General features: G+C 35.9%; 1 protein-coding gene across 5 annotated transcripts in view; it reads left to right on the plus strand.

The window, feature by feature from the left end:
- HEATR5A (HEAT repeat containing 5A) overlaps positions 1–25,775 on the plus strand; it is a 64,051-nt gene that overhangs the window by 19,868 nt on the left and 18,408 nt on the right. For 3 of the 5 annotated variants that reach the window (XM_064715936.1, XM_064715935.1, XM_064715940.1), the window contains 17 exons: positions 314–569; positions 1,661–1,816; positions 2,526–2,776; positions 5,159–5,270; positions 6,129–6,281; positions 7,557–7,656; positions 8,172–8,281; positions 12,442–12,605; positions 12,706–12,881; positions 14,262–14,367; positions 16,640–16,830; positions 17,260–17,419; positions 18,518–18,707; positions 19,268–19,437; positions 22,663–22,689; positions 24,516–24,654; positions 25,504–25,683. In XM_064715936.1, the coding sequence (XP_064572006.1) occupies positions 314–569; positions 1,661–1,816; positions 2,526–2,776; positions 5,159–5,270; positions 6,129–6,281; positions 7,557–7,656; positions 8,172–8,281; positions 12,442–12,605; positions 12,706–12,881; positions 14,262–14,367; positions 16,640–16,830; positions 17,260–17,419; positions 18,518–18,707; positions 19,268–19,437; positions 22,663–22,689; positions 24,516–24,654; positions 25,504–25,683 (2,641 nt within the window). The remainder of the gene's footprint in view (positions 1–313; positions 570–1,660; positions 1,817–2,525; positions 2,777–5,158; positions 5,271–6,128; positions 6,282–7,556; positions 7,657–8,171; positions 8,282–12,441; positions 12,606–12,705; positions 12,882–14,261; positions 14,368–16,639; positions 16,831–17,259; positions 17,420–18,517; positions 18,708–19,267; positions 19,438–22,662; positions 22,690–24,515; positions 24,655–25,503; positions 25,684–25,775) is intronic. The other 2 variants (XM_064715938.1, XM_064715939.1) reach the window with 2 other exon arrangements.

Consider the following 25,775-nt stretch of genomic DNA (forward strand, 5'->3'; position numbering starts at 1 on the left):
AACTTCCAGTCGAAGCAGGCTGCAATATTGCTAGTGCAGAATCACAGCATACACTGACTTGGAAGGGACCCATAACAGTTTTAATAGTAATTTAAATTATTTTTAAAAATTAAAGTAATACATAAATTTAAAAAAATAGATATCTAAAAGCGAGAAAGTATGTGATTTATGGATGCATAAATTTCTAAATCATTTCAGTTTAGTGTTCTAGATGTGGCAATGTGAAGATTAAAAAAATAAGCATGTAGGATAATTAGCAGTGAATTTCCACATATTTTGCTCTAAAGTACGTTTCTTTTGAAATCTCTTTCAGGCATATGTGGTATTTGTCTCTACTTTAGGAGCACAATGGCTTGAAAGGAACTTCTCTGCCTTCCTATCTTATATTCTGGATCTTGTGTCTCAGTCTCACCCCAAGGCTGTTCAGAGTGCCATGGATGCTATCGGCTGTCGCCGCTGCGTTTCATTCATCCTTCGAGCTACAGTAGGAGGCCTGCTTGGGGAAAAGGCTCAGATTGCAGCTGCCAAGGAGATTTGTCAGGCCATCTGGAAACTGAAGAAAGTTGTAGGTATGGGTCTAACAAGATTATCCATTCAGGCCTTTGTTTTTCCTTTTTTAAGTGATTGTCGATCTACCTAATCCAGAATCCGCAGAAATAGAATATATGGTGCTGATTTATTACCATGATAATGTAGAGGGCTTTTGATGGACTGCTTTGTTTTTAGCTTGGGCTGGTTATTTGCTTCTGTGTGTCTGTGTGTACCCACGTAAGTATATACAGATTTTTTTAACATTCTATTCCTGGCAAATAAAATTTTAACCATTACCAAATGAAATAATTGCAATAATAGTATACAGACAGTATTGTAAAGTAAGTTAGGTTGCCAGATAATGCATTTCTAGTCAGATCCTGCCTTCCTGTTCAGAGCAGTTGACACTACTGAAGGTTCAAAAAAGAAGCATTTGTTCCTAAATGACACATGAGCTTTTCTCATAGAGAAAAAAGATCTCTTGCATGATAAAGTCTTGTACACTGCTTCCAGAAAATGCCTCTGATCTTCCACCATTGTCCTTCTGGAGGAGAGGAAAGAGAATCCTGGACATAACCTGTTGTCCTCTGGTGTACATGTTGTATCTGATTTAAATATCTAAATGTTTTGTGTCTAAAGAGACATAATGATCTGTGCCTCAAAATATAAACCTTCAACAAGCATAATATTTTTCCCCCCCTCTTCCTTCCATAGCTCTGCCTTCCCACTTGCTTGATCTTGCAAGATTTCATTCTTTTCTTCCTTTTTTTCCCCCTACAATGCAGTAAAATCTGGCTAGTTATATCCAAGTATGTCTTATTCAAGTTACTTTTGGTAGGGCAGACAATAGCCTATGATGTAAAAGGCAGACAATCCCTATGATGTAAAGATAAGTAATTTGGTATTTTCCATTTATCCACACAATTGCCCTCACAGATGTTACTAACATCCTTTTAGTAAAAGAAATGTACTTGTCTCAGTGAAGGTAACCCTTTATGAAAACAATAATAAAAGTGGTAAAAACTCGTTTAGTAGTAAAAACAACTTCTCTTGGCAAAAAACTTTCTCCCATCTGTTTGTTTGATTTTGGTAATGATTTCATGGTGATTTTTTTTTATTGTGTTATCAGATGCTGCAATAAGTGATGGTAACTTGGAAACAAAAATTAATACAACAGATGTGACAGCGAGTCAGCATGTGCTTGTGTGTGCACTTCAGGAGCTCGGAAGTCTCATTCATGGCTTAGGAACTACAGCAGCACCATTACTGCAAGACTCCAGTGCAGGTACAAGCCCTGAATTATTTTGTGAACCAGAGTACAAATCAAATTTATATTTGTTTGTTCACTGTGATCTTCTTTGATTTTAAGTGGCTGTTCTTCTCGTGCTCAGTCTCCTAACCAGGGTCCTCCATAGTTCTTCTATTATTTTCTTCCAAGAAACTTTAAAAAAAAGGGCTGGGGGGGGGGGGGGGGAGGAGGAGGGAAAGTTGTCTGCCTTACATACTGTAGGAAAATTTTAGACATTGCCCAAAGAGTTCTGTATCTTTCCTAACCTGTACAAGTATGTAAGTTTAAAAAAAAAATCTTCATTTAATTTTACTCCATTAAGGGTCGTATTTAAATTGCAACACTACATAATGTTTATAGTAGAACTGATTGAGCTGGGTACCTTTATTTTTCTTATTTAGCTGCATCCATGGCATGGATTTCTGCTTCCTTACAGAAGCTTACAGATATTTTCTATGTATGTTGAGGGATAACTGTGCAATATGTTAGGTTTTCTCCATAATGTTGCTTTTCATCCAGGATATTTTTTTCTAAAAAGAGCTTAATTATTTAAATTTGTTACAGTTATTTTAAAACAATAGTACTTTTTTAAGAGAAGTATAGAAATTGGATCATGTTATGTTTGCCAGTCCTGTGTATACATTTTTGCTTGTTTGACAATCTGCCTGCCTCTTCCTTAAGTGTGTTTGTGCATATTATTTTTCAGGTGTCCTGGAGGCAGTGATTTCTGTCATTCTTCATCCCAGCATTTCGGTTAGACTGACAGCAGCGTGGTGTTTGCGCTGTATTGCAGTAGCCCTGCCCTCCCATGTGTCCCTGCTGTTGGATCGTTGCATTGAACGCCTCAGTGCTTTGAAATCCTGCCCAGAAGCAGTAACTGGCTATAGTTTTGCTGTGGCTGCTTTGCTGGGTGCAGTAAAACATTGTCCTTTAGGAATTCCACATGGAAAAGGGAAGGTATGATGTGAATACTTTTCATATAGTCTGTTCTTGTATTTTTTTGCAGTGGTATTTGCATATTTTCTTAGTGACATGATCACAATACCCAGTGATACTGATGAGATACTTTGGTTCCTCAAGAAGAGGACTTTGAAGCATACCATGAGTCAAATAAGCAATTGTTTCTCTCACATGTATGAGAAGCAAAAAATCCTGTTTCTTGGGAATGACTCTCAAGTGTACAGGTTAGTCAGTGCTTACAGCAATAACTGCAGTTATCTTGAAAATCGTTGGTCAAGTCCAACAGATAGACACTTGTGTTTTGTTTTATAGACTGTAACAGAAATCAGCTTCTTGCATTGACTCAGTCAAGATGCCAGTCTCCTCAGAAGCACAGAGAGAAGATGCTGTGCTCTGAAGTTTTAAGGATATGCAGCTCTAGAAATAAAGACTGGGGGAAGGAGCTGTTTCCATCTTAATGGGAACTTTATCCACTGAGTTACTCATGTTTGGAAAACTGTGGTGGATCACAAATGTCAGCAGCACATGCTAATTTTTTGCATGATGTAGATACTTACATTCTTTCTTCTGGAAATAACTGTTTCAGTGTCAGCGGACATTAAGAACATTCTGGACCTTCAAAGTCCTGACTGATGAACTTTTCCTTGTGATTGCTGAAAGATCATGCAGAGAGAACAAAATGGATGGCATTTGCCCCTTTTTTAGATAAAAAGTGTCATTCAGATACTATGCACCTAAGCAGAGCTGAAGTTTCTGTTTAACAGAGAAACATAATTCTTAACAAAGATTTCTTTTAGAGGAATGTAATAGGATGAAATAGGGCTGGGGAGGAGGTATGGGAGGGCACAACAAAAAATGGGAGGAACACTGTATTCTGTACTAAGCTGGTAGGGGGAAGAACAGAACAGTTGACAAAAGCCCTTTTCTGCTCTCTCCTAGGAACACTGCCAGATTCCAGACTAGTTCTTCTTCTGAGGAGCAGAAAGAGACCAGTGTTGAGTAGAGCAGTGTTGAGAAGGAAATATCAAACATAGACAATAGTGATCTGTAGAGAAGCTGTTCTATATTAATGGATTTTCCTTTGAGAGGAGATAGAGTTGCAGGTGGAACATAAAGAAAAATTAGTGAGCTTATATATACTTAACATTCAGTTCTATTGCTTATAATTCAGTTTTAAAAAATTCTTCAAATATAAGGCATTCCTGCTAGTACAGAGAGAAAAATTGTCAGAAATCATTAAATTACATAATTTCTAGCATGTATGCTTTTATGGGTAGTATATGTATACTAAGTTTTTAGTGATTTTTTAGTAGTATAATTTTAAAAAGGTACTGTTTTATTTTAGAATCAAATATATTAACTCTAGCAGGAATCGATACAGATACATTTCTTCTTTTACAACTATCTGGTAGCATTATGGAACTGGGGAAACTAATACTTCAGATTGGAAAAAAGACATCCGATGAAGTTTGGAAGTGTAAAAATCTCAAACATTCATGAAGCAAACTTTCATATGCAACCTTTCATACCATTTTAAGTGTGAAAAGAATTTATATCAGGATATGTTCTATCTTAAGCTTTTTAATGATACTTTTGATAATGACACTTCTTACTTGGAATACTGACTTATGAGCAGTTTATTTTGGAGACTGGACATAATGCAAGATGTAAGATATTTTTTAGCATTTGTGAAACATAATTGAAGCAAATAACATGCAGAATACTTACAGCATTTGTAGACATACTGTGGTAATTGTGCATGGGCACAAGAGTGTTCCTCAGTGTAAGTTGTAGGTACCTCTTGGCGACAAGTGGAATCACCTTGCATTTAGCACATAGAGGGCATGTGCAATTATTCTGGAGCAGCTAAAATAGAATTAATTCTAACTATACTATTTTAATTTATTTGTCAGTCATACCATTTGTTGATTTGGTAAATATTCAGAGAGAACGATAGACTTTATTCTGCCACAAGGATAAAAAAGATAATTACCACTCTCAACCCTTCTTCTGAGCTGTAATTCATAGATGTCGTGAATACATTGTGACATAAACAGAATGTCAGAAAACTTGTATCCTTCCAATGCACATTCCTGTGGAAATTAGCAGTTGTCATTTTACTGCTGATAAAGGAGAGCATACAGAGCAGCAAAGGAACTTACGAAGTACTCCAGAGAACTCCCAGACTAGAGGCCATCCCAGACTAGTACTGAAGTCAGTAATTGCAATTTCATGAGCCTGAGTTTATTGCCATAGTGTAAGAGGAAGGTGGAAATCTGGGAGCAAGAGAATAGGATTAAGTATTACACCAAATAGTATTGAAAAAAAAAATGGTATTTACCAAAATGTGATTGTCTGTTTTTCTCTTTTACTTTGAAGGTAATCATGACAGTAGCAGAGGATTTGTTGTGTTCTGCTTCTCAGAACAGTCGCATTTCACTGCAGCGAATGCAGGCTGGATGGCTCCTGATAGCTGCTCTCATGACATTAGGTAGTAACTTTCTACAGTTCTTCTTAATCTACATTATGGTGTTCAGTGTTCTGTCTCTGAGTTTTTGTTTGAGGTTTTGTCTAATTTACTACTGCAAAATAATTTTTAAAACCCCAAATGTTGAAATATTTAGAAAAGCTTTCTGAGATAAAAATGTTATCTCTTTCAAATTTACTATTTGTTCATTGGGAGCTATGTTTGAATAATAGTGATTGGAGTGGGACTGCTATTAATTAAATGTAGATAATAAATTTCAAAGTGAATCTAACCAAGTGATCATGAAGAACTTTAAAATATTTGTCACAGCAAAAAATGAGCTAATAATTTGCATTTCCTGCTTGTCAGGCATTTGAAATCTTACAGAACTTTTAAAGATGTATTACTGGTCAGGTTATTGACTGTGGTCAATAAGTTATTAATGAAGAACGTATTTTATTTTGGTCATATTTTTAATGTTTTCAGTATTATGTATAATGTATTACTTCTGCCCAACAACTCCTTTTTTTTTATTGTTATACTTGATTAACCTAAAACCAATGTTTGCTTTTCTGAACGTTACTATTTATCTTTGCATCTCTTTTATGCTGGTGATCCACAGGGTCTGTACTTTGTAACAAACAGGCATTGTAGTTGGTTTGGTAATGTACTAGTAAATGTGTCAATGGGTATGTAGTGATATATGAAAATGAAGTACTGAAACAATAAATATTTGAGCAATTACGTATGAGAAGGCTGGGAAAGTAGCATATGGTTTTGCTCACTCCTGCAGAGATTTTGTGAACACAATAAAAAAGAGAAGGAAAGAAAACTTAGTTTTATTAATCCTTGCATTGACCTGACAACTACCAATCCTTACAGGTCCTGCAGTTGTCCAACATCATCTGCCACGAATCCTGTTATTGTGGAAATGCATCTTTCCATCATCTCCTAAGGATCTGGAAACAGAGAAGACACGAGGAGATGCATTTACCTGGCAGGTTACACTGGAAGGTCGTGCTGGTGCCCTCTGTGGTAAGCAGAATTTACTTTCTCTGCATATTTGTTATATGTTAATTTTAGTTAATTTTATTAGTTAATTTTCTTTTTGAAAGAACAAGAACACTCCATGTTGATTCTTTTTCACTAGATGGTAAAGTCTATATTCCCTCCATATATAACACACATGCTATATAACATATGTGCTTATATATCAATAAATATATGCTTATATATCATATGTTTCATTTTGTGGTGGAAAACAAACAAAAAAACCCCAAAAACCCAAGAGAGTTTTTCCTCTCCTTCTAATCAGTTGATTTTCAAGCAATAAATGATAATCAGGAAGGTTGCTTCTCTTGTTTAGCAAACAAATCGCAACAATGACTGAAGATCCAAAGCAGGCTGTGTTCTCTTGTTTATACAGTCTATTATGTTTGGAAAATAGTGATTTTGTTTTCTACCAGGTAACTTACTATAAGCAAAACAGAATTGGTGAGTCATTCAAACATGTTTGTGAAAACGGAAGGACTTGGGTAAATATTACAATTAGGTAGTTGCAATTCTCAGCCAGGAAACAGCACTTGGAATGTGGCTGCTTTCTGGTAGGTTGCAGTTTTTTATCATGAAATACTGTGAATTTGGGGTTCCAAGAAATTGCCCCAGTGATCTTCAAGTACTTAACATGTTTCAGTCTTGTATTCTAGAGTGCTAAAGGGTGCTTTGCTTTCCTGAAATGTGAGTCTTGGTATAGTAAGCATCCTGCTCCCTCACTATTAAGATACATCAGAAGATGTGGAATTCAATAGCAATTTCATTTTAGAAGTACCTAAATAATTAACCTTTCAACATTTTTTTTCTTTAGATGATAGAGAATTAATATGCTAGATTCTTTAGGTGCTTTTGGAAATTAAACTCAAGTTTAGTTTTCTGTAAATTATATACATGCTAATTGGTTCTTAGAGTATAGTAATTGAACTAAATTTTAATGGAAAACTAGTAAAGTAAGCAGTAGGTCACCGATCATCTTCCTATTTTCTTTTCATTATTATTATGGAATTACCATGAAGTTGAGTTACATACCATCACTTAGTTCATAACTGAATGCAAAAAGTAATTGCATTTATGTATGCAATTAAAGGTCAGGATATGAATGTCCAAGCTAAAACACTGAAACAGTGCATCTGACTTTTTTCATTTCTACTTTTATTCATTATTAGTGATGTAGTAATGTAATTACTTTGCTAACGTGATTTTTTTCCCTTCAACTTACTTCACACTAAGTAAATTGAAATCCAATTCCTTTTGTAGCTATTAAAAGCTTTGTTTCCCACTGTGCTGGTCTTCTTACGGATGAAGTTGTTCAGAGACTTCTTCCTCCTCTCCCAAGTGCTGTTGATTTATTGACACAGTAAGTGTGTTTAAAAAACTGTTACTTGAAAAGGTTTTATTTGGTTAGTGCACTTTCTAAAGAAGTTTCTTTTCAAGGGACAAAAATCAGTGTTTCTGTGTTCAAAAATATGCTTTGAGAAGCATCTTTTGGACATGGATATTTTTTTTAATAATTTCAGATCTAAGCTGGAAAGGGTTTTATTAAACTTTTGCTTTTTGAATATAGAACAATTTAATGCATTTGGGTTCCAGGCTCTAACTTAGAGAAATATATCCACAAAAGTTTGTTGTCATAAATATAAATAAATAGAAAGCTTGTTTATTTCTCTAGTATAAAATGAAAATAATGCTTGGAAATGGACAACAGACTTTCTGTCAGACCATGTGAAATAAATTGGTTTCCTTTTACTGTTATTTGTGAAAATCAAAATGTACTTCTAATATGTATAGATTTTAAAAGCATTCAGTTGAAACTAGGGTGTTGCATAAAACTTGGAGTTCCTCCTATCTGTGACATGCTTTTTATATTTTCAGGCTTTCTTCAATATACAAGTCATATGGAAATTCCTTAAAAACACCATCAACAGTTTACAGACAGAAACTGTATGAGTTACTAGCAGTATTGCCCCCAAAGGCCTACGAAGGTACGTGTTTCCATGCAAGGAGAAATGCATTAAGAATACTGTGGGCTCATTTTAAAGGTTTTGTCCACACATATTCAGCCAGCAAAAATCAGTTCTGCCTTTTCTAAAAAACAAACTTTTTAAACTCTATTTAAGTTCGATGAATTGTAGCAAAGTCACTGTGAGTTTTGAAAAGCTAGTGTTCATGATCTTTTTTCCCTTCTCATATCAAAACAGACCTCTGTTACAAATAGACACTTTTCCTCTATTTTTGGTTGATACTTGAAGTTAGACAATGTTTCAATGATGCCCATTTTACTTTTCCATTAAATCCTAATTCCCAGAGATATAATTTTAGCTTAAACTAATTGGAGATATATACCCTTGAAAGAATTCAAATTAATTGATTTAATGAAGTATGTTAGAAATCTTGAACTGCTTTACATTATATTAGAGATATATTAATCTGATCCTGTGCAGATTGTGGATAAAGAGTTTGTATTTAAAGAACAATTTCAACAAAATATGGGGATGGACTTTTTATAGAAGAGCATAACATAAAGAATCTGGGTCTCTGATCGATTGACTATGCACTGTAGGTGGATGAGTCTAACTTTCAGCTGAAATATTTAATATCTTTGTTGTCTTTAAATCATATGTTGTACAGTAGTTTGTGAACTGCAGTAAGGAGCCATAGTGTCTTTGTCAGCTGTAAAGAGAAGCAGAGGGTATTCTTCAGGACAGAGACAATATGGTGCAACCATGCTCTAAATTAGCTGTGTCCTCTGTATTTTGGAAGGAATCCTTACTCAAATGATCTGCTCCATCTAGTGGTAACTGCTAAGGGAATTGGGGCAAGTCCCTGACCTGTGCCTTAAAGCTGTCGTCGCAATAGAAGTATATAAATAATGAAGCACAGTGTATAATACTCATTTGTGAATGAAAATTACATCTCCACCCCTGAGAACAAATTATTCCTTTTGCTCTTGTAGTACAGGAGTGACATGTTACAGAATACAAATATTTGGATGTGGCTAGGTTTGGCAGTTTCTTGGTGAGTTTGGATTTTTTGTGTATGTCTAACTTCATAGAAAATACACAGTGTATTTTACAGTGTGACCTGCAAAATGTACCTCTTGTGAGAGAGCAGCCTAGCTGAGGATGCTGCAAAAAAATAAAGAAATAGCTTGAAAAGTTTGTTATAAATAAGTGGGCACCCTGCTGAAATCTTTGAAAATAGCCTTAGAATCAAAACAGTAATTTGACAGGTGTAGTCTCAGAGGTACCCACGCATGTGTAATACAGCAGTATGAGAGTAGGGAAGGAATGGAAATGCATACATTGCCCGAACTTATTTTTATATATCTTAACATACAAGTATGCATCATTCCAAAATGCAATGAAAAGTTTCAAAGGTAAAATTTGAAACAAATACCATTCTTTCAATTTTATTCCATTATGATAGCTTAATGCAGAAACTGTATGTGTTCGCAAATACTGGGAATTTTTAAAATAAGTTGTGTGGAGAAACAGTGTCACTATGGAACTCATGATATTTTTTTCAATATCTACATTTAGTCATAAATAGAAACAATGTTAGGAGTACTCTGGTGTTTCCCAGCAGGGCTCATTTCACATGGCTCAGAGTGACACACTGATTGAGAAGCTTTCACAAGTTCATGGTTTTATTTCTTTTCTATTTGTTTTCTTCATTCCAGGTAGTTAGCCAGATGATAGAAATTTGTAAGTTGTTTCTTTTTGAGAAAATTGATGATGGAAACATTTACCAGGAGTTTTAATTTTAGTATTTGTAAATAATGTGCAAAACTTGTTTTCTTTAGTGCAAGAGGAACCAAACAAATTGGCCAGGAAAATAAACAGTTGAAAACAGACTATTCATATACCTGAGCTTCTTTGTCAATGCATGCCTTTAGATTTCTGAGGCCTGAGATACTCTGATTTGTTTAGGCTCTGCTTGGTCCTTTCCTGCTCATTTTGTGCCTCTTTGATGTTTCTTTTACTGCTGTCATCATTAAAAATCATATCTGCTCAAACAACAGAATGTTACAAAGTTTTACCATGAGTGTGCATGAATCATAATTTATTTTCTGCATTATTTCAGCAGTGGCAGATATAAGAACATATTAGATAAACTTGAACATCAGTGGAATACATTTAACATGTTTTAGTTGCTGTCTTCCATTGTGTATGAATGGATAAAACTTGTAATTTATCTGATCCAAAGTATGAACTTGTTAAGCTGAGGAGAGCTGGTTCTAAAATGACAAGTCATATTTGTGATAATTTTCGTGTGTCATTAGTTTTGGATTATAATGTGCTCATGTTTTCAAGGCTAAACATTTATTTCTTGTGAGTTAATACAAAAAGTTTTCTACTGTCCAAATTGAAAATTTCACAAAAATAATTTCAGTGGCTTGAATTCTGTTAGGTTTCTTGATGTTTTCTGTTTCTGAAATTAATATGTTTTGTCAGACAACTCATTAGGGTTCTTTTCATACTTCAGCTTTTTGTGCTTTTTATGTTCCATGGTTTAAACCATAAAATTGAATACAGGCATTCCCTTCTCTTTCTTAATAGGATGAGATGAATTGCTAGAATGCTGAAACAGCATTCTGGCTTAAAATTTTGAACTGCTTTACATTGGGGTAATATTGTTTAAAATGTTGAGGATTGCCAACTGTCTGGGACTAAAATAAACCTTTATTTGGTTTAAAAATGCTGGATATCTCCATGAAATTTTATTTTAAAAACTGATATTATTCATAAGGGGATTTTTTAAAAAAATTTTTGTCATAATGATGAGTAATAACAAAAGAACAGTCTCTAGTTGTTAACTATAGTAGTTTTTTAAAGGCTAATTTCTATTCCTTTCACACATTGCATTACATTTGGTAGTGCAAACATTTTGCATTTAGATTTGAGTAATGTTTTTTGGAAGAATTACGTACTTGCTTAATTATCCAGGGAGGCAGGCAGAGCACCAGATGCCTGCAGGGGAGACAGGCTGGTAGGGCCAGGAGCTTGACAGGTAAGGGAGAGAAAGCTTCTCAGAATAGGTTCTGTTTCCAGGGAGGGGTAAGTAGCTGGTTGCAGCTATCAACTCTGAGTATGCTAATACCTCTGCTTGTGCTCATGAGGTGCTGAAAAGTGGGTTGCCCCACTTTTTGAAACTTCTATGTCTTGAAAATTTATAAGCAACTTCAGTGCAAACATGTAATTGTGGGATCAGCTAATATCCAAATTGAATGCAAGGAATTGGGCATGTGCCCGTCTCTCCCCCCTCCCCACATCCTAGTGGTGATAATTCCCAATTAATGGGGACTTGACTTTTCAATCTTAATGCTCTGGAGGCAAATTCTTAAGTAATATTTATATAAGGACTGAGTGCACTCTTCAAGATCAGTTCTGCAGTGTTTTTCAACACAGTTAGAAACCAGTCATTTCTCATCATGTGTGATTCAGCATTGGACATGTTCTCTCTCTACAAAGACTATTTTAATGACCTAAATAGTCTTACTCAAAATGGCCAGTGTTATTGTTTTTGTATTATGTACAACCTTGTCAGAAATATTATGTGCAACAATATGTGGAATTCCCTTTTAACTACAGGGAAATTTATCATAACCTATCACTCCTACAATAAACTTAGAGTAAACTCCTGCTTTGGTTTTTGCATGCAGACTCCTAAAATGGGGGACTGCAATCATCAGCTTTTGTTTATTTGTCAAACCTATGGACGTTTTAAATTACTTCTGCTTGCCAAGTTCAAGTATTCCTTCGTGATGACATAATACATTCCACAGCATTAATTTTCAGGAAATAGAAGAAAATATGGCTGTATTCATAACTGCCATTTCCCCTCTACTTTATTTGTAAATGTAACTAATTTACTGACTTAGCAGTTGTATGGCATTATGCCTTCTGTAAAGGAAAAGGTCTCTGTTTTTCTGCTTCTAGATTGCTGTGGGAGCTTAGCTTGCTTTTGTCAGGTTCTGCTCTGTGGCTTCCCCTCTAACCGAGTCTTTTATAATTAACTATTTGAAAACTAAAGACAAATGTTACATGGATGTTACTTTTTCAGTATAAATGCATTGCTCCCAAAGCTGCTTGTGGCAAATAACTAACCAATGATTTTGAATATTTTTTCTTTTAATTTAAAGGAGACTTCAGTGCTATTCTAAAAGAGTTAGTGACTGACTTGACTGTCACAGATAGCCAGATTGATGCCTCTGCATTCTTGCTTCCATCCCTTTGTCATGAGAATGATCTCCTTTTACTGGGTCCCTTACTGCAGGAGACTGACCACCGATTTATTGAAGAGCAGGTACTTTTTGTTCTATTAAAGGTATTATTGTATTTCTGTACAATTGTAGTTATTTAGGTCAGTGGCCAAAATATGACTATCACTCTTTTCCTTCTTACAGCTCCTTTTAGGGAACAGCATAGCTGGTGGCAGCCTGGAGTATGACCCTTACTCAATTTATGAAAAATTTGCAAAAGGGGATTCAGTACCTAAACCACTACCTCCTGCATTATCTGTTATCAGTGCAGCAAGTCGACTTTTTGGAGTTATGTTTTCCCACATAACAGAATCTCACAGGTAAAGCAGTAACTTTACCTACTTTACAGCAGGTAAAGTAGTAACTGCTGGGGAATTTAGGAGATGTTGTAAGATAGTCACAGTGTTTGACTCTGAATGCAGAAGAAAACAGTTCTGAAAAAATAATGAATTGCATAAGTGGAGTCTGTAAACCATCTGAATAGCATTAGACCACCAAATTATTGGACTTTTCTCTTTAAAGTTACTGACAACAAGAAGGCACATCCAGCAAGAGGTTATTGTCATAACAAATCTGTGGATCCAGAAAAATAATGGGGTTTTTTGATACCCAGATAAAAATGGAAGCTATTTTGAGAGATGTTAGACAATTTTTGTGGTGCTTAATACATAATACATTCTTTATAAAAAGTGGATGGGGAGAAATGAGTGCATGTGTCAACACAGTTCTGTCAAGGTACAAGAATGCTTGTAAGAGATCAGATGCTTCTCTTGGGTTTTTGTCTATGTATTTTCTCACTGCATATATGGCATTTTGAGTTTTTTCACATTTATAAGTGCACTGATTACTAAAGCATAAAATTCCTAAAGATTTTTGCATGTAGTTGCTTTTTTGTGTGCTTGTGTGGTAATATTTTTGGGTGCAGCTTTAGAGCAGATGAATTATTCTAAAATTAAATAGCTTTATATTTTCAAGGCCTGCTATAGTTAGATCTCGATCGTTAGCTCATGATCATTATAGCTGGTGTTGGTTTATAGTTTCCTATGTGGGATGAATGTTTCATCTTGGTGAGTTCTGAGTCTTGATGTCTTCTCTACTTTGAATTTTTGGGGTTTAGTGGCGGTTCCAGGCAGGTGTTTGTATATGAGAATACCTGCCAATAAAATTGGCAAATGATTTATTTGTTCTTCTGACCTGTCTTTACTTCTTTATTCTCTCTTCATTGACTGCTTTTATTGTGGAATTTTTTTGTCCTTGTTTTTTTTGCCCTGTCTGTCACCAGCTTTCTGGTTGGTTTTCTTCACTTGTTTCTCAAGACAAGAATTCATTGCTGCAGATAAATACATTTTCATTTCTTTTTCCTTTGCCTCCTCCTTTCTCAATTGTACGTCAAAATGCATTATTGCCATATGTAGTTCCTTTTAATAATGTCTGTTAAATGTTACTTAGATATGTGATTATCTGTAAATACATTTAAGGAGACAAATGTAAAAAGTTGCTGTTCATATATGGAAGTTCATGTTCTAATGTGGAATACACTATTTTTTTTTGTAGTAGACAGGGATGCCAGTTGAATGAAAATGCTCAAGAGTTGATTTATTCCACCATAGATTTTGTTATGGTTTTTAAAATAAAATAAAAAAGTTTGATTTGTTTCCTTAATTTTCAATTATGTGGCTTCTTTTCTGTTTTTGTTTAAGGTTCCAGGTGTTAGAACAATTGTTGAATTCCATAAAGCAAACAAAAGGATCTCGACAACAAATAGTACAACTACATGTTGTGTCTGCCTTTTCTACTTCCTTAAAGGTAAATCTGCTCTCTCTCCTTTGTTTCTCTTTCTCTGTCTGTTACTAAACCACAGCATCTCTTGGTTCAAATAGATCAATTGCTGAGGTTTAAACCCAGCCAGGCAGCCACTCACTCACTCACCCACTCACCCACTCACCCACTCACCCACTCACCCACCCACTCCCCCCACAGTGAGATAGGGGGGAAAGAATTGCAAGAGTAAAAGTGAGATAAAGACAGTTTAATAGGGAAAGTAAAAGCCATGCACACAAGCAAATCTAAACAAGGAATTCACTTCCAGCTTCCCATCATGTTCAGCTGTTTCCAGGAAAGCAAGGCTCTATCATGCCTAACAGTCACTTGGGATGTCAAAAAACCATCACTCCAAGCATTGCCTTGCCTCCTCCCAGCTTTATATGCTGAACATGATGCCATGTTAAAGGAGGAGCTGCTGCCAGAGCATTGTCACACTGTTGGAGGAGTCACACGCAGACCACCTGAGACTTGAATTGCTGGGACAGGAGCCCCTTTGCAGCAGGCAGCCCTGAGAGCAGACAGCTGTGCCCTTTGTCTCTTCATTGTCACATACACTCACACTGATGTTCTTCCTCCTTCCTCCAGCTTGACTCTGGATTTCCTGTAGCAGAGTGTCAGGCATCAAATCTATAAAACTAAGTTATTTAATAGAGTTATACAGCAGCAGGTCAGCTCAAGCTGGGTGCCTCTGGAGAACTACTCACCACAAAAAAATCCCGAGGCAATTATACCCTTATGATTTATGAATCTATACTTCATATGCTCTCTACATGCCTTGCATGTGTCTCTGGGCCCAGTGCTGATTTTTGATAAGAAGTCTTCTAACATGTTACTGGGTTCTTTCCCTCTGTCTGTGCAGGTAGGTAGTTCTTGAGGTATTGCAGCTTCTACTGTCCTGATCTTCTGATTTCCATTTCTGATGCATCTGCTCTCTGGCAGAGCATGGAAAACTAAAAAAGCCCTAGATTTAGGATAAACATTACCTAGCAACAATCAAAACATCAGTGTGTTATCAATGCTCTTGTGCTAAAGACAAAACACAGCATTGTACCAACTGCTAGGAAGATTACTCAGAAAACTAACTCCATTCCAGACAAAAACATCTCTAGACCTAAGTTCAGAGCTATCAGCCTAAGGCTTTATCTAAACCAGCTACTCATGCTGGGCAAACAGTATCCTAAATCACTGAGTATTTTACCTCCATGTAACTCACTCTACTTAAAGCTTATTTATGCTAAACAACTATCTCTTGACTGCCATATGGTATGGAATCTCCCTCTGGTCGATTGTGGCCAGCTATCCCAGCCGTGTTTCCTTCAATTCCTTGTGCAGCCCCACACTGCTCACCGGTGGGGTGGCACGAGAAGCAGAAAAGGCCTTGGCTCTGTGTAAGCACTGCTCAGTAATAACAAAACATCTCAGTATTGTCAACCCTGTGTTCAGCACAAATCCAAAACATAGCACCATGCTTGCTACTGTGAAGAAAATTACCTCTACCCCAGAAAAAAAACAACACAGTACACAGAAGTTTGTTTTGATTAACAATCAAGGTGATCAGTTCCTATTTTCTATAGTAATACATTGTTTTGTGATGTCATAGCTTTCTAGAGTGCAAATGAATCACTGTTTAATTTTTCCCCTTTTTATTATTAGTTTAAGGGAAGCCTGTTCTAGTACATTCTAATGTACTAGCATCCATACAAGTGACATTCAAATAAGAGAGATATTGAAAAATTCTGTTCTATATAATTTCTGTCTTTTTCACTGTCTTTTGTATTTCTTACTGGGTAGATAAAAACATAATTTTTTAAATAAAGTGATCTCATAATTATCTGCTATTTGTTTGTTTTCCCTAATGCTTTGTCTGTATTTTCCTCTGTTCAATGTGCTGTTTTCATTCTTGTCTTCTTAGGCAAATGTTTGGGACTGAGTTGTTTGGGTTTTTGTGTGTGTGTTTTCTTCTTGATATTATTTCCTAAATTTTATGCTAATATGTTGGTTTATCTGGTTGCACTACAATTTATCCAATATTTCCTAAAATCATAATGTGGATACTATAGTGTTGTGCTGTGATGTACATTTATGCAGTGTTAGATGTCTAACTCTCATAACAGCAAATTGAAAGCAAAATTCCTCACACAGAGGGGAAGAAAATCAAAATCCTTCTGCAGGTCTTGTATTTTTTGCATGACTGACAGAAAAGAGCATGCTGATCACTGTCTAGCTGTTTAATATATTTAATGTCTATTTTTAGCACTTGGCTAACTGCAAGGGAAGTTTAGGTTCAGAAGAAGTTAGAAGATCTGCCCTGATGTTGGTAATGGGTGCCTTGGAAAGCAATAATCCACTTCTAAGATGTGCTGCTGCAGAGTGTTGGGCCAGGTTGGCTCAGGTGGTTTCTGACAGTGCCTTCACTGCTGGATTAGCGCAAGTCAGTTTTGACAAGTAAGTTCGCAATAAGCATGAAAAGATACTGCTTGTGTTTATAGAAATGTTTGGAAAATCTGACACCTGTTATGATAATTCTGAAAAGCTGGTTTCCTTCATGAATTTGATGGCACTTCAGAAATTAACAGAAATAAGCACTGCCTGAGTTCTGTATGTATTTCCTAGTGTGAGACTAACTAAGCAAGCATGTAGACTTTCAAGTAAATTGAATTGGCTGTTGTTCTAGCAACACCATTTAAGTGTATCTAAAATATTTTTGGTGCTTTCTTCAGATAAGAGACCATGTATGAACTTAGAATTTTGGGAATATAATTGTGTCTAACACATTTTTTTGCTGATTATATACCAGAAATTTAATTCGTAGATGTGCTTATTACATGGTAAGAGTCTTGGTAATTAAACTAACATCTTTTTTTCAATTAATAGGCTAAAATCTGCTAGGGATGTGGTATCAAGAACAGGTCATTCTTTGGCTCTGGGATGTCTGTATAGGTACCTGGGAGGAATAAGTTCTACTCAGCACCTGAATGCATGTGTTGGAATCCTTTATACTTTGTCTCAGGACAGTACTTCTCCTGATGTACAGGTACTTGTCGCTTACATAAAAATGTTATGTTACAAATTAATTGAATTATATTCTGGAGTTTAAGGTTGTTTTTCATGTAAGAATAAGACACTCACCGTCTCACAGGCATACCTCACAGGTAGCAGCTGGAGCAGCAAAGGCAATGTAGAAGACTGCCCCTGCTCAAAATCCACCTTCAACAGCTTCCAAAGCAAGAACTATGATGAGATGGGGGAGATCCTTATTCAGTGGCCTGTGATACTGATAAGGCTCGCTTCAAAAACAATATCTGATGTTTTAGGGATTGTTTCTTTTCACATTCATCTATATCTTGACTTGGACTACATAGTACCCAGGATTTTCTGTTTATGAGGGGACTTTTGTTTGTGTCAGTTTTTGTCTCTTTCATGGTGTTAACTTCACAGCACATTTTGTTGAAGGGCCATATAGTAAATAAAAGGTATTTGTAGCCTGAATATTTTAGAACTTGGTTGATATACATCATTGAATAAGACAAGAAATTTTAAAGACTAATTAATGTTATTTCTCTGTGGCTAAAACTGTTATCTGTCAGAATAGCTTTCAGAGACATTGAGTGTATTTAAGGTATTTGTCTAAATATCACTTAAAGAATTTTTAAAGCTTTCCCACAGTATCTTTGCACAAAGATGAACTGTTTGTTGACATGAAACTGATGTGGCGATTGTTGCAAAGTAACTAACTACAACAGTAGGTTATTTCAGAAAGTCTAGGATTTTTTCACAATCTTGTTCTTGCACAAGGAACTGTAAGAAATTTTTAAAATAATAGAATATAATGAAGGAATAATAATCACTGTTAAACTAATTTACTATTACATTCAATTTTTTCTTTATTAACAATGAAAAATTTAAAATGGTTGTTTCATTGCACAATGTACAGTTCCTTGTAAAATATTCAAAATGGCTTACTCAACATCAGATTGATAAAATTTCTTTGTATAACCTCTCTGTTCCTTTGGAACCTAAAAGTGCAACTTCTATTGCATTTCATCACTGCATTTCACTTTTAACTAGCACATTTTTAAAAGGTCTTATGTATATGTACAGAGATTTCATTACTGCTTCTCTTATTTTGCAGGCATGGGCACTGCACTCTCTGTCCCTGATAGTAGATCTGGCTGGGCCCCTGTATCATGTGCATGTGGAACCTACCTTATCTCTTGTTCTCATGTTGTTGCTGAGTGTGCCCCCGGCGTACGCTGAAGTCCATCAAAGCCTTGGGCGCTGTTTGAATGCTCTCATTACCACTCTGGGCCCTGAGCTGCAAGGTATACAGCACACAAATGTGTCAGCTTCCTTTGCTCTAGCAGCCAAACTGCTAAACATTGAATGTCTGTGGTTGCAAATGTAACAAATAAGCAGATCTAAGTTTCTTTGCATGGTTGTAAGACAGTATTTCATAGGCCATGACTTTATGTAATCAAGATGACATGGCTCTAGTTTTCCAAAAATAGTGTCTCTTTCCTTTATTTGAACTGGTTCTCCAAACCTTGCCTTGGGCTGAAATTTCTGACATCAATTTTGCATTTTATATTTCTTACACTCTTACATCTTTTAATTCTAGCATGAGAACAGGTGTTTGTATTTCAAGAGTTAGGAGCCCTTCTATGTCTTAGTTATGATGGAAACATTTAAAATTTGCATCTAAATAACCAGAGAGCAATGGGATCCTTACTCATGGATATCAAAGTATAGCTCAGATACAAGAATCATCGTTTAGGAGGATGAAAATTATGGCTGGCTTGGGAAAACCACAGGTTATCATGTTTACTAAAAAGAAATATACATTTTAAAAACAAGCAAAAAATAACCTTTATTCTCAATATAGGCAGCAGTACAGCAGTGTCAGCCTTAAGAACTTCTTGCCTTTTGGGCTGTGCAGTGATGCAAGATAATCCTGACTGCCTTGTTCAAGCTCAAGCCATCTCTTGCCTTCAGCAGCTTCACATGTTTGCTCCTCGACATGTCAACTTGTCTAACCTTGTAAGCTGCCTCTGTGTGAGTATATATTTACTAGTTTGTATCCATGTATTTTGAAATTTGTTCATATTTTTCACAAACACTTTAAAAATGCAGCTGTTTCTTTAAGCAGTGAAACTGATCATGTGTAGGCATGTGTAGGCATGAGGTGTTTCATGTTCTCCTACAGGCAAGTATTCTATATATCTTCATTTCTTTTCCCCTCAGTTTCTCTTCCCCTTTACAAGATGAGCACATTCTATAGAAATCTTGGCCTTCTGAACTGCTTGCAAATACATTCTGCTGTTCTTATTAAGGCCAATTGTCTGGCAGGATATACTATTCATTAAAACTTTTTGCTGGATTTGTACCAGCCGGTTTATGTTGGCCAGTTTTTTCCCTCTACTGCTTTTTGTGCCTTGCTTGAAGGATTGACTTTAAAAATTGTGTGTACTAACTATTGTGAGTTGTCTTGTTTCGTTTTGTTTTTTTCATGATGCTGAAAAATTGTAGATTTTTGTGTATTTTTTTGTCATTTGTGTATAATTTGTAAATGTGTATAAATTTTGTAATTTCTGTAACATTAATGGTTCAGTGTACTGACATCTTTGCAGTCAGTATAAAAATTTCTAACACACAACTTATAGTGAAATCAGGTCTTTGGAAGAAATAAACAAAACTTTTTCAGCCCTATTTGACAAGAGGCAGGGAGTTTATTTGTTGGGTGGAGTTTGGTTTTTTTTGTTTTATTTTCACTCAGTATCTCTCTGTCTTTGAATAGTTGCTCTTCTGAAGTACATAGTTGTGTTAAAAAAAAGTTCTGGTAGCTATTAGCCTTGCTGGATTTGGGGGACTAGCTGGGGGACAGGGAGGGTTGGTTGGAGGTTTTTGAGGAGTTTGTTTTGTTTTGTTTTTTTTAAATAGGATTTTGTCTCACTGTCAGAAACAAAAGTCCACAGACAATAAAGTGCGGTTGGACTTTGTTTTAATCTCATCTATTTCAACACATTTCTTATTCACATCTCCCATTGGGTAGCACTTGTGTATCAATGCTAAATACATAGATTTAGATCTTCATGTTTAGTCTAAACATATAGGTTTAGATTCCTTACATTTTCTTTCTTTAGTTTGACTAGAAACATGATTGTGGGTGGGAGCTAGGAAAAACTGAGGAAGGTTTTTCTGCCCCACACTGTGATACACATGAATATGCTAGTTGCAGAAGAGTTGGAACTAATCTGAAGTGTTGTTTTAACATACCCTAACAATTATTTTCTGTTTGTTGGGTAAAACATCATTTTTCTTACTTTGATAAAATCACAACAAACCATGTCAGACCGTCTCTTGCTTGGAGGGTGTGATAGCTTTTGGGAGCATTTTTAAGCCTATGTACAGTCTGCTTCAATCTCTCTGTTAATATCAAATGCCTACTAATATAGAGGATATCGTGACAAAGTTACCTTGTCTACATAATATTACTGATTTTTATTGTTCTTACAAGTTGTCTCAAGGTACTTCATACAGTGGTTTATGAATTTCATAATACTAAATTAGTCAATTAAGAAGCAGGGGTCATGGCTCGAGTTTGTGCGTTCATGCATCTGAGTGTGTTCCCCTCTATCCCAGAAGTGACTGTAGGCTTCCTGGAGAGGAGCCCACCAAAGCAGCAGCCTCACATGGGTGATCTTCTCTTCATGAACCTGTACAACTAAGGCCAATGCTGCTGGCATTGACAATTCAGTAATGTCAGTGTGTCTCTGAAGAGTGTCATAAACAAGGCTTTTTGATTGTGTGCTTTGCAGGTCTGTCAGAAGATAATTGCACAAGACGAATTCTACATTTGTAAAACTCAACATTTATTCGTGTAGTTTCCACCCACTAAATCACCGTCTCATTAGGGAAGCAGAATAGGTTATTGGATCTGAAATCTGCACTTCACTGTGCTGTTTACTTGCAAGGTGAACCTCAGCTAGTTATTCTTTATGAGTTAAATGTCTGCAATTTGGAGAACAAGGTGTGATGGTCCTCCTTTGTGTTGCATTTTGAAGTCTTAAGGGAAAGTAGCATGCAAAAGCTAGACCCTAGACCATGTGGATATTCACCATTGCATTCTTTATTTAGGGAAGAAAAACAGGAGAGGCAGTCAGATGAGTGATATTTCCCCCTCCATCTGTAGAAACATGAATCTTCACTTATAAAATCTCGAAAACTAATAGGCAAATTTTCTTTTTTCACTTTTTTTAGTAGTATTTGAACGAACACCCCTCTCCATCCTCTTTGCCCAAGGATTCTGTTAAATGTCTGTGCTTTTGAACTTGCCTTTTTACAGTCCTCACTCTCCTGCCATCCCCCTCACTTCCTCTTCGCCTTGTCTTTTACCTCCCTCTGTTCTTTCATAACCCCCTGTGTCCTCCCTCTTAATTTCTTTTTTACATCATTAGGCATGCTAAAACAATTTCTTGTGCAGGCAGCAGCAAGCTGTCTCCTCCACCTGTCAAGCCCCTACAGCATGAGATGGCTCAGGTCTCCAGTGTATTTAAACAGTTCAGGTTGTGACTATGCTAGCACTAGTAAAACATGACTTAGGCAATGGACACACTGCTTCCCTGGTTCATGTTTTGTGGGGGTTTTGTTTTGTTTTGTGTATATTGTGTACATATGCTTGTCATTATCTAGCTTCCCTTCTTCAGCTTCTGAGAGTGTTCCCTGTTTGTCAGTTGGATCTTTCACGGAGCTTCTAACAATAATGCATACTTGTCCTGCTCTTTGAATTCTTTGCTCCAGTAGAAGAGAGATTTGCAGAGGTATTCTATACAGAATACAGCAGAATATGCTTTTAATAATGTCTAAAATTAGCTCTGAAATTAACTTAGGTGAGCACGGACTTCTAAAGAGCTTATCTGTGTAAGCTTACGGTGTAGTATTCCTCAACACAGTGAATGCCAGTTTTCAGCTCTAAGATATTAACAATAAGATCAATATTGAAACACAATAACTATACAATGTTAATAACTATGCTGTGCTGTTGTCTTGGTATTGTTTAAGTATTAATTTTAGTGGCAGTTGGGTTGGAATTTATGTGTGTTCAGCATGAAAAATAAGAGAAATTAACGAAGCAAATTAGGCTTTTGGTATGTTTGAGATAAGATTCTGAATTTTATTATATGCTGAGCTTACATGTTACAGTGTCCATGTGTGGTTGATATCGCTGTGATATCTATTTTTGGTTTTGTCATGACTGGTTGTCATTTGTTTTTTGTGCAGGAAATCTTGTTGGATAATTCTGTGTTGGTAGGTCCCTGTGCCTTGTTAATCCTAAACCTTTGAAGTTTGCAGTGGTGTTTTTATTTCATCTTTTATCTTTCTTTTTAACCATTTTAATGTAATTTCTTTTAGCATGTCAAGTGATATTTTATTGTCATCCTAACCAGAGCCTTCCTAACTTTCTGCAGATGGCAGGAATACATTTCATTTATGTGTTCAGTAAGGGATATTTTTGGTTTTAATGTGTTAAGTACAGAAATTGAACTGGTTTTACATTTAAGTTTTAATGTGATGCTTGCATTTTGTGTCTGTCATTTAGTCCTGTCTCCTGCTTAGAATGTGGGAGAATGAGAGAGATGAAAAATGTGCATCTTGCATTATTTTGGTCGCCTCAGTCGGGCCCTCTGTTTTTTCCCTGTTAAAATGAGCACGGAATTTATGCATGTCCAACTCGAAGTAGAATGTGTAGCTTGCTTGTGTAAACGTTGCATTAAAAGTCTCACTTGTTTCTGAAGTTGCAATTAAAGTACCTTGGGGACGTATCTATTGAGTCAGGTTCCTTTCCTTGTAGAAGAATTATGCAGAGAGTGTATCTTTTTGTGTATAATGTAATTCTGAGCATTGCAGATTCATTTGCATGCATAGAAATTCTAAAGATGAAGCTTAGTTTTGTTAATCTAACAAAGCTAAAATTCTGTATTGCTTATGCTTTTTGTCCTTAAATTGCTTTCTTTAAACATATGTTAACTAATATATATTAGTCATTTTGACTAACATATATTGGCTTGTTGCTGACAAGTGAGCAGCACAGCCTAATGCAAGGTTTTCCTGCAGCAGACACTCAGCTCTGTTTTAAGGATGGTAACAGCTAAGGGTGCACAACTGCTTAGTTGTAGGGAACATTTTTTTATGATAACCTAAGCTTCATTTAGAAGAAGATGCATAAATATTGGTGTAGCCATCTTGCCTGGCCACAGAGCTAGTTTATCATGTCTTTAGGATTCCCTTCAGGATTGTCTTAAAATTGAAAGAAGCAAATAAAAATGAGAAAGCTCCACTCTAACAAAAAGCCCTTGACGCTATGTCTCGGGTTTTTTTTTTAAGTGTTTCTCCTTGTTCCAGTAATAGTGAATCTATTATCATGTATTTTCCAGTAAAATGTCCCACGCACTGGCCTGTTGGTGTTAAAATATGAATGATGGTGCTATGAACCTCTTTGCTAGAGACTGCTCAGGAGAGCTGACCTGTCTCATTGTCATACATTCACCAGTAATTCTCACCTTTTCTCTCAACTTCTCTAAAACATAATTTAATGTAAACTGAGTATATAAATATTTTTTTCCAATGAAACTGCAGCAGTGTTCTCTTTGCCCTTATAAACTTCCTTTCATGCATGGAGTTCTGTTTTACTAAGGCCCAATTGACTCTCTCACCTTTGGTTTCACTGACATTTCTCTAGTTACATCTGATAATGACTTGTTCTGAATTTTCAAGCCCACAGTATGCATATACCCAGTAATCAGAGTTAGTTACCGTGATTCACCTGGCATTGAAGTTATTGGCAGTTTTTGTACAATATTGGTTGAGAGGTGGATTCAGCATCAAACCAATATTGTAAGTTGTCTTTGTAGAGAAATGCTAAAAGTTTTATAAAATTGATTACAGGACTTGAAAAACTTTTCATTTGGAGGTTTAAAAAAAAAAAAAAAAGCTGACCAAAAAGAGCATCAATTACATGTTTACTGACTTAACAGATTTGCTATAGCTGCAAGTGTTCAGAAAATACCAGCCTTACTGAAGTATTGCCACAGAGGTTTGTTGGCCATCTTACTGTATCTTCTTGCATGTTTCAGATGAATCTCTGTAGCTCATACTTGTTGCTGAGACGTGCAGTGGTGGCTTGCTTACGTCAGCTTGTGCAAAGAGAAGCTGCTGAAGTGTCAGAATATGCTGTTGCACTAGTGAAAGAGAGCAAAGAAGATTTTACTCCAGGTAATGTATTGAAATTTTGAGATCAAAAAGCTTGGCATATTGATAGTGAATTTTAAACACACTTTGCTAAGAGTGTGAAAACTTTGCAATGCTCTTGAAATCTTGAACTTACAACATTTTCTACCTCAGTTGTCTGTATAGTAAAAAATTATTATAAAATGAGGAAATGCAAGGGGAGTTGCAGGGAAATCCATGCTCATCGAGCCAGCAGCTGTTGTATTAACTTTTTGCTAAAAGGCCTGAGAGTGATCACTGGTTCATCCTCGTGTGCCTTTCTGTGAGTGAGTGGTGTTAAAAATTTATTTCACTTCAGCTTTCAATTCAAGCTCATTTGGAAATTTTCAGAATAAATAGAATATAGCCATTTTTTAAAACTGCTGATATTTAAAATTTGTAATATTGGTCATATTAATTTAACAAATCATTTCATTATCTTTGGTTTTTTGTTTTTTTGGAGAATAGTTTTAACGTCCATTTCAAGTTAAAACTGTTTTAGAATTTAAAAATTGTTTTAGAATTACCTTATAAAGTAAGGTAAGTGATTTTTTTTCAGGATCTAAATGCTGAGGGGATGGTAATGCTGTGAAATTCAGAGTAGGATTCTTATTTCTTGATGGGGTAACTTTCTTCCTGTTGTTGCTATCTTTCTGTAAAAGCTCAACATTTATTTTGTATTCATAAGTTAGCTGCTGTGTTAAAGTGAAAAATAAAATGGTTTCAAAAATATTTCAGGGCTAGTAATTACTTTTTCACAAGATACCCTGTGTGCAACCTTTAGTGGGGTTTCTGTTGTCATTAATCCAGTTTTGTGATGCACAGTACTCAGCTCACAGCCTTTGTTCTTAGCAGATGTGAACATCAGAGAAATAGGCCTGGAGGGGGCATTGCTGGGCTTGCTGGACAAAGAATTGGACCCAAGATTGTGCCAAGATATCAGAGAGACCCTGACTCATATGCTTACTTCAATGGCAGTTGAGAAGCTCTCCTTTTGGCTGAAGCTTTGTAAAGATGTTCTTGCTGCCTCTGCTGGTGAGTCTTAATACACTGTAGTTGAGAACACAATCAAAATAAGGCCTGCAGCAGTACACTGTGCCACTGAGGGAAAGCATTAAAGTTTCTTG

This window comes from Zonotrichia leucophrys, chromosome 5 (assembly GCF_028769735.1).
Source record: "Zonotrichia leucophrys gambelii isolate GWCS_2022_RI chromosome 5, RI_Zleu_2.0, whole genome shotgun sequence".
Lineage (NCBI taxonomy): Eukaryota > Metazoa > Chordata > Aves > Passeriformes > Passerellidae > Zonotrichia > Zonotrichia leucophrys.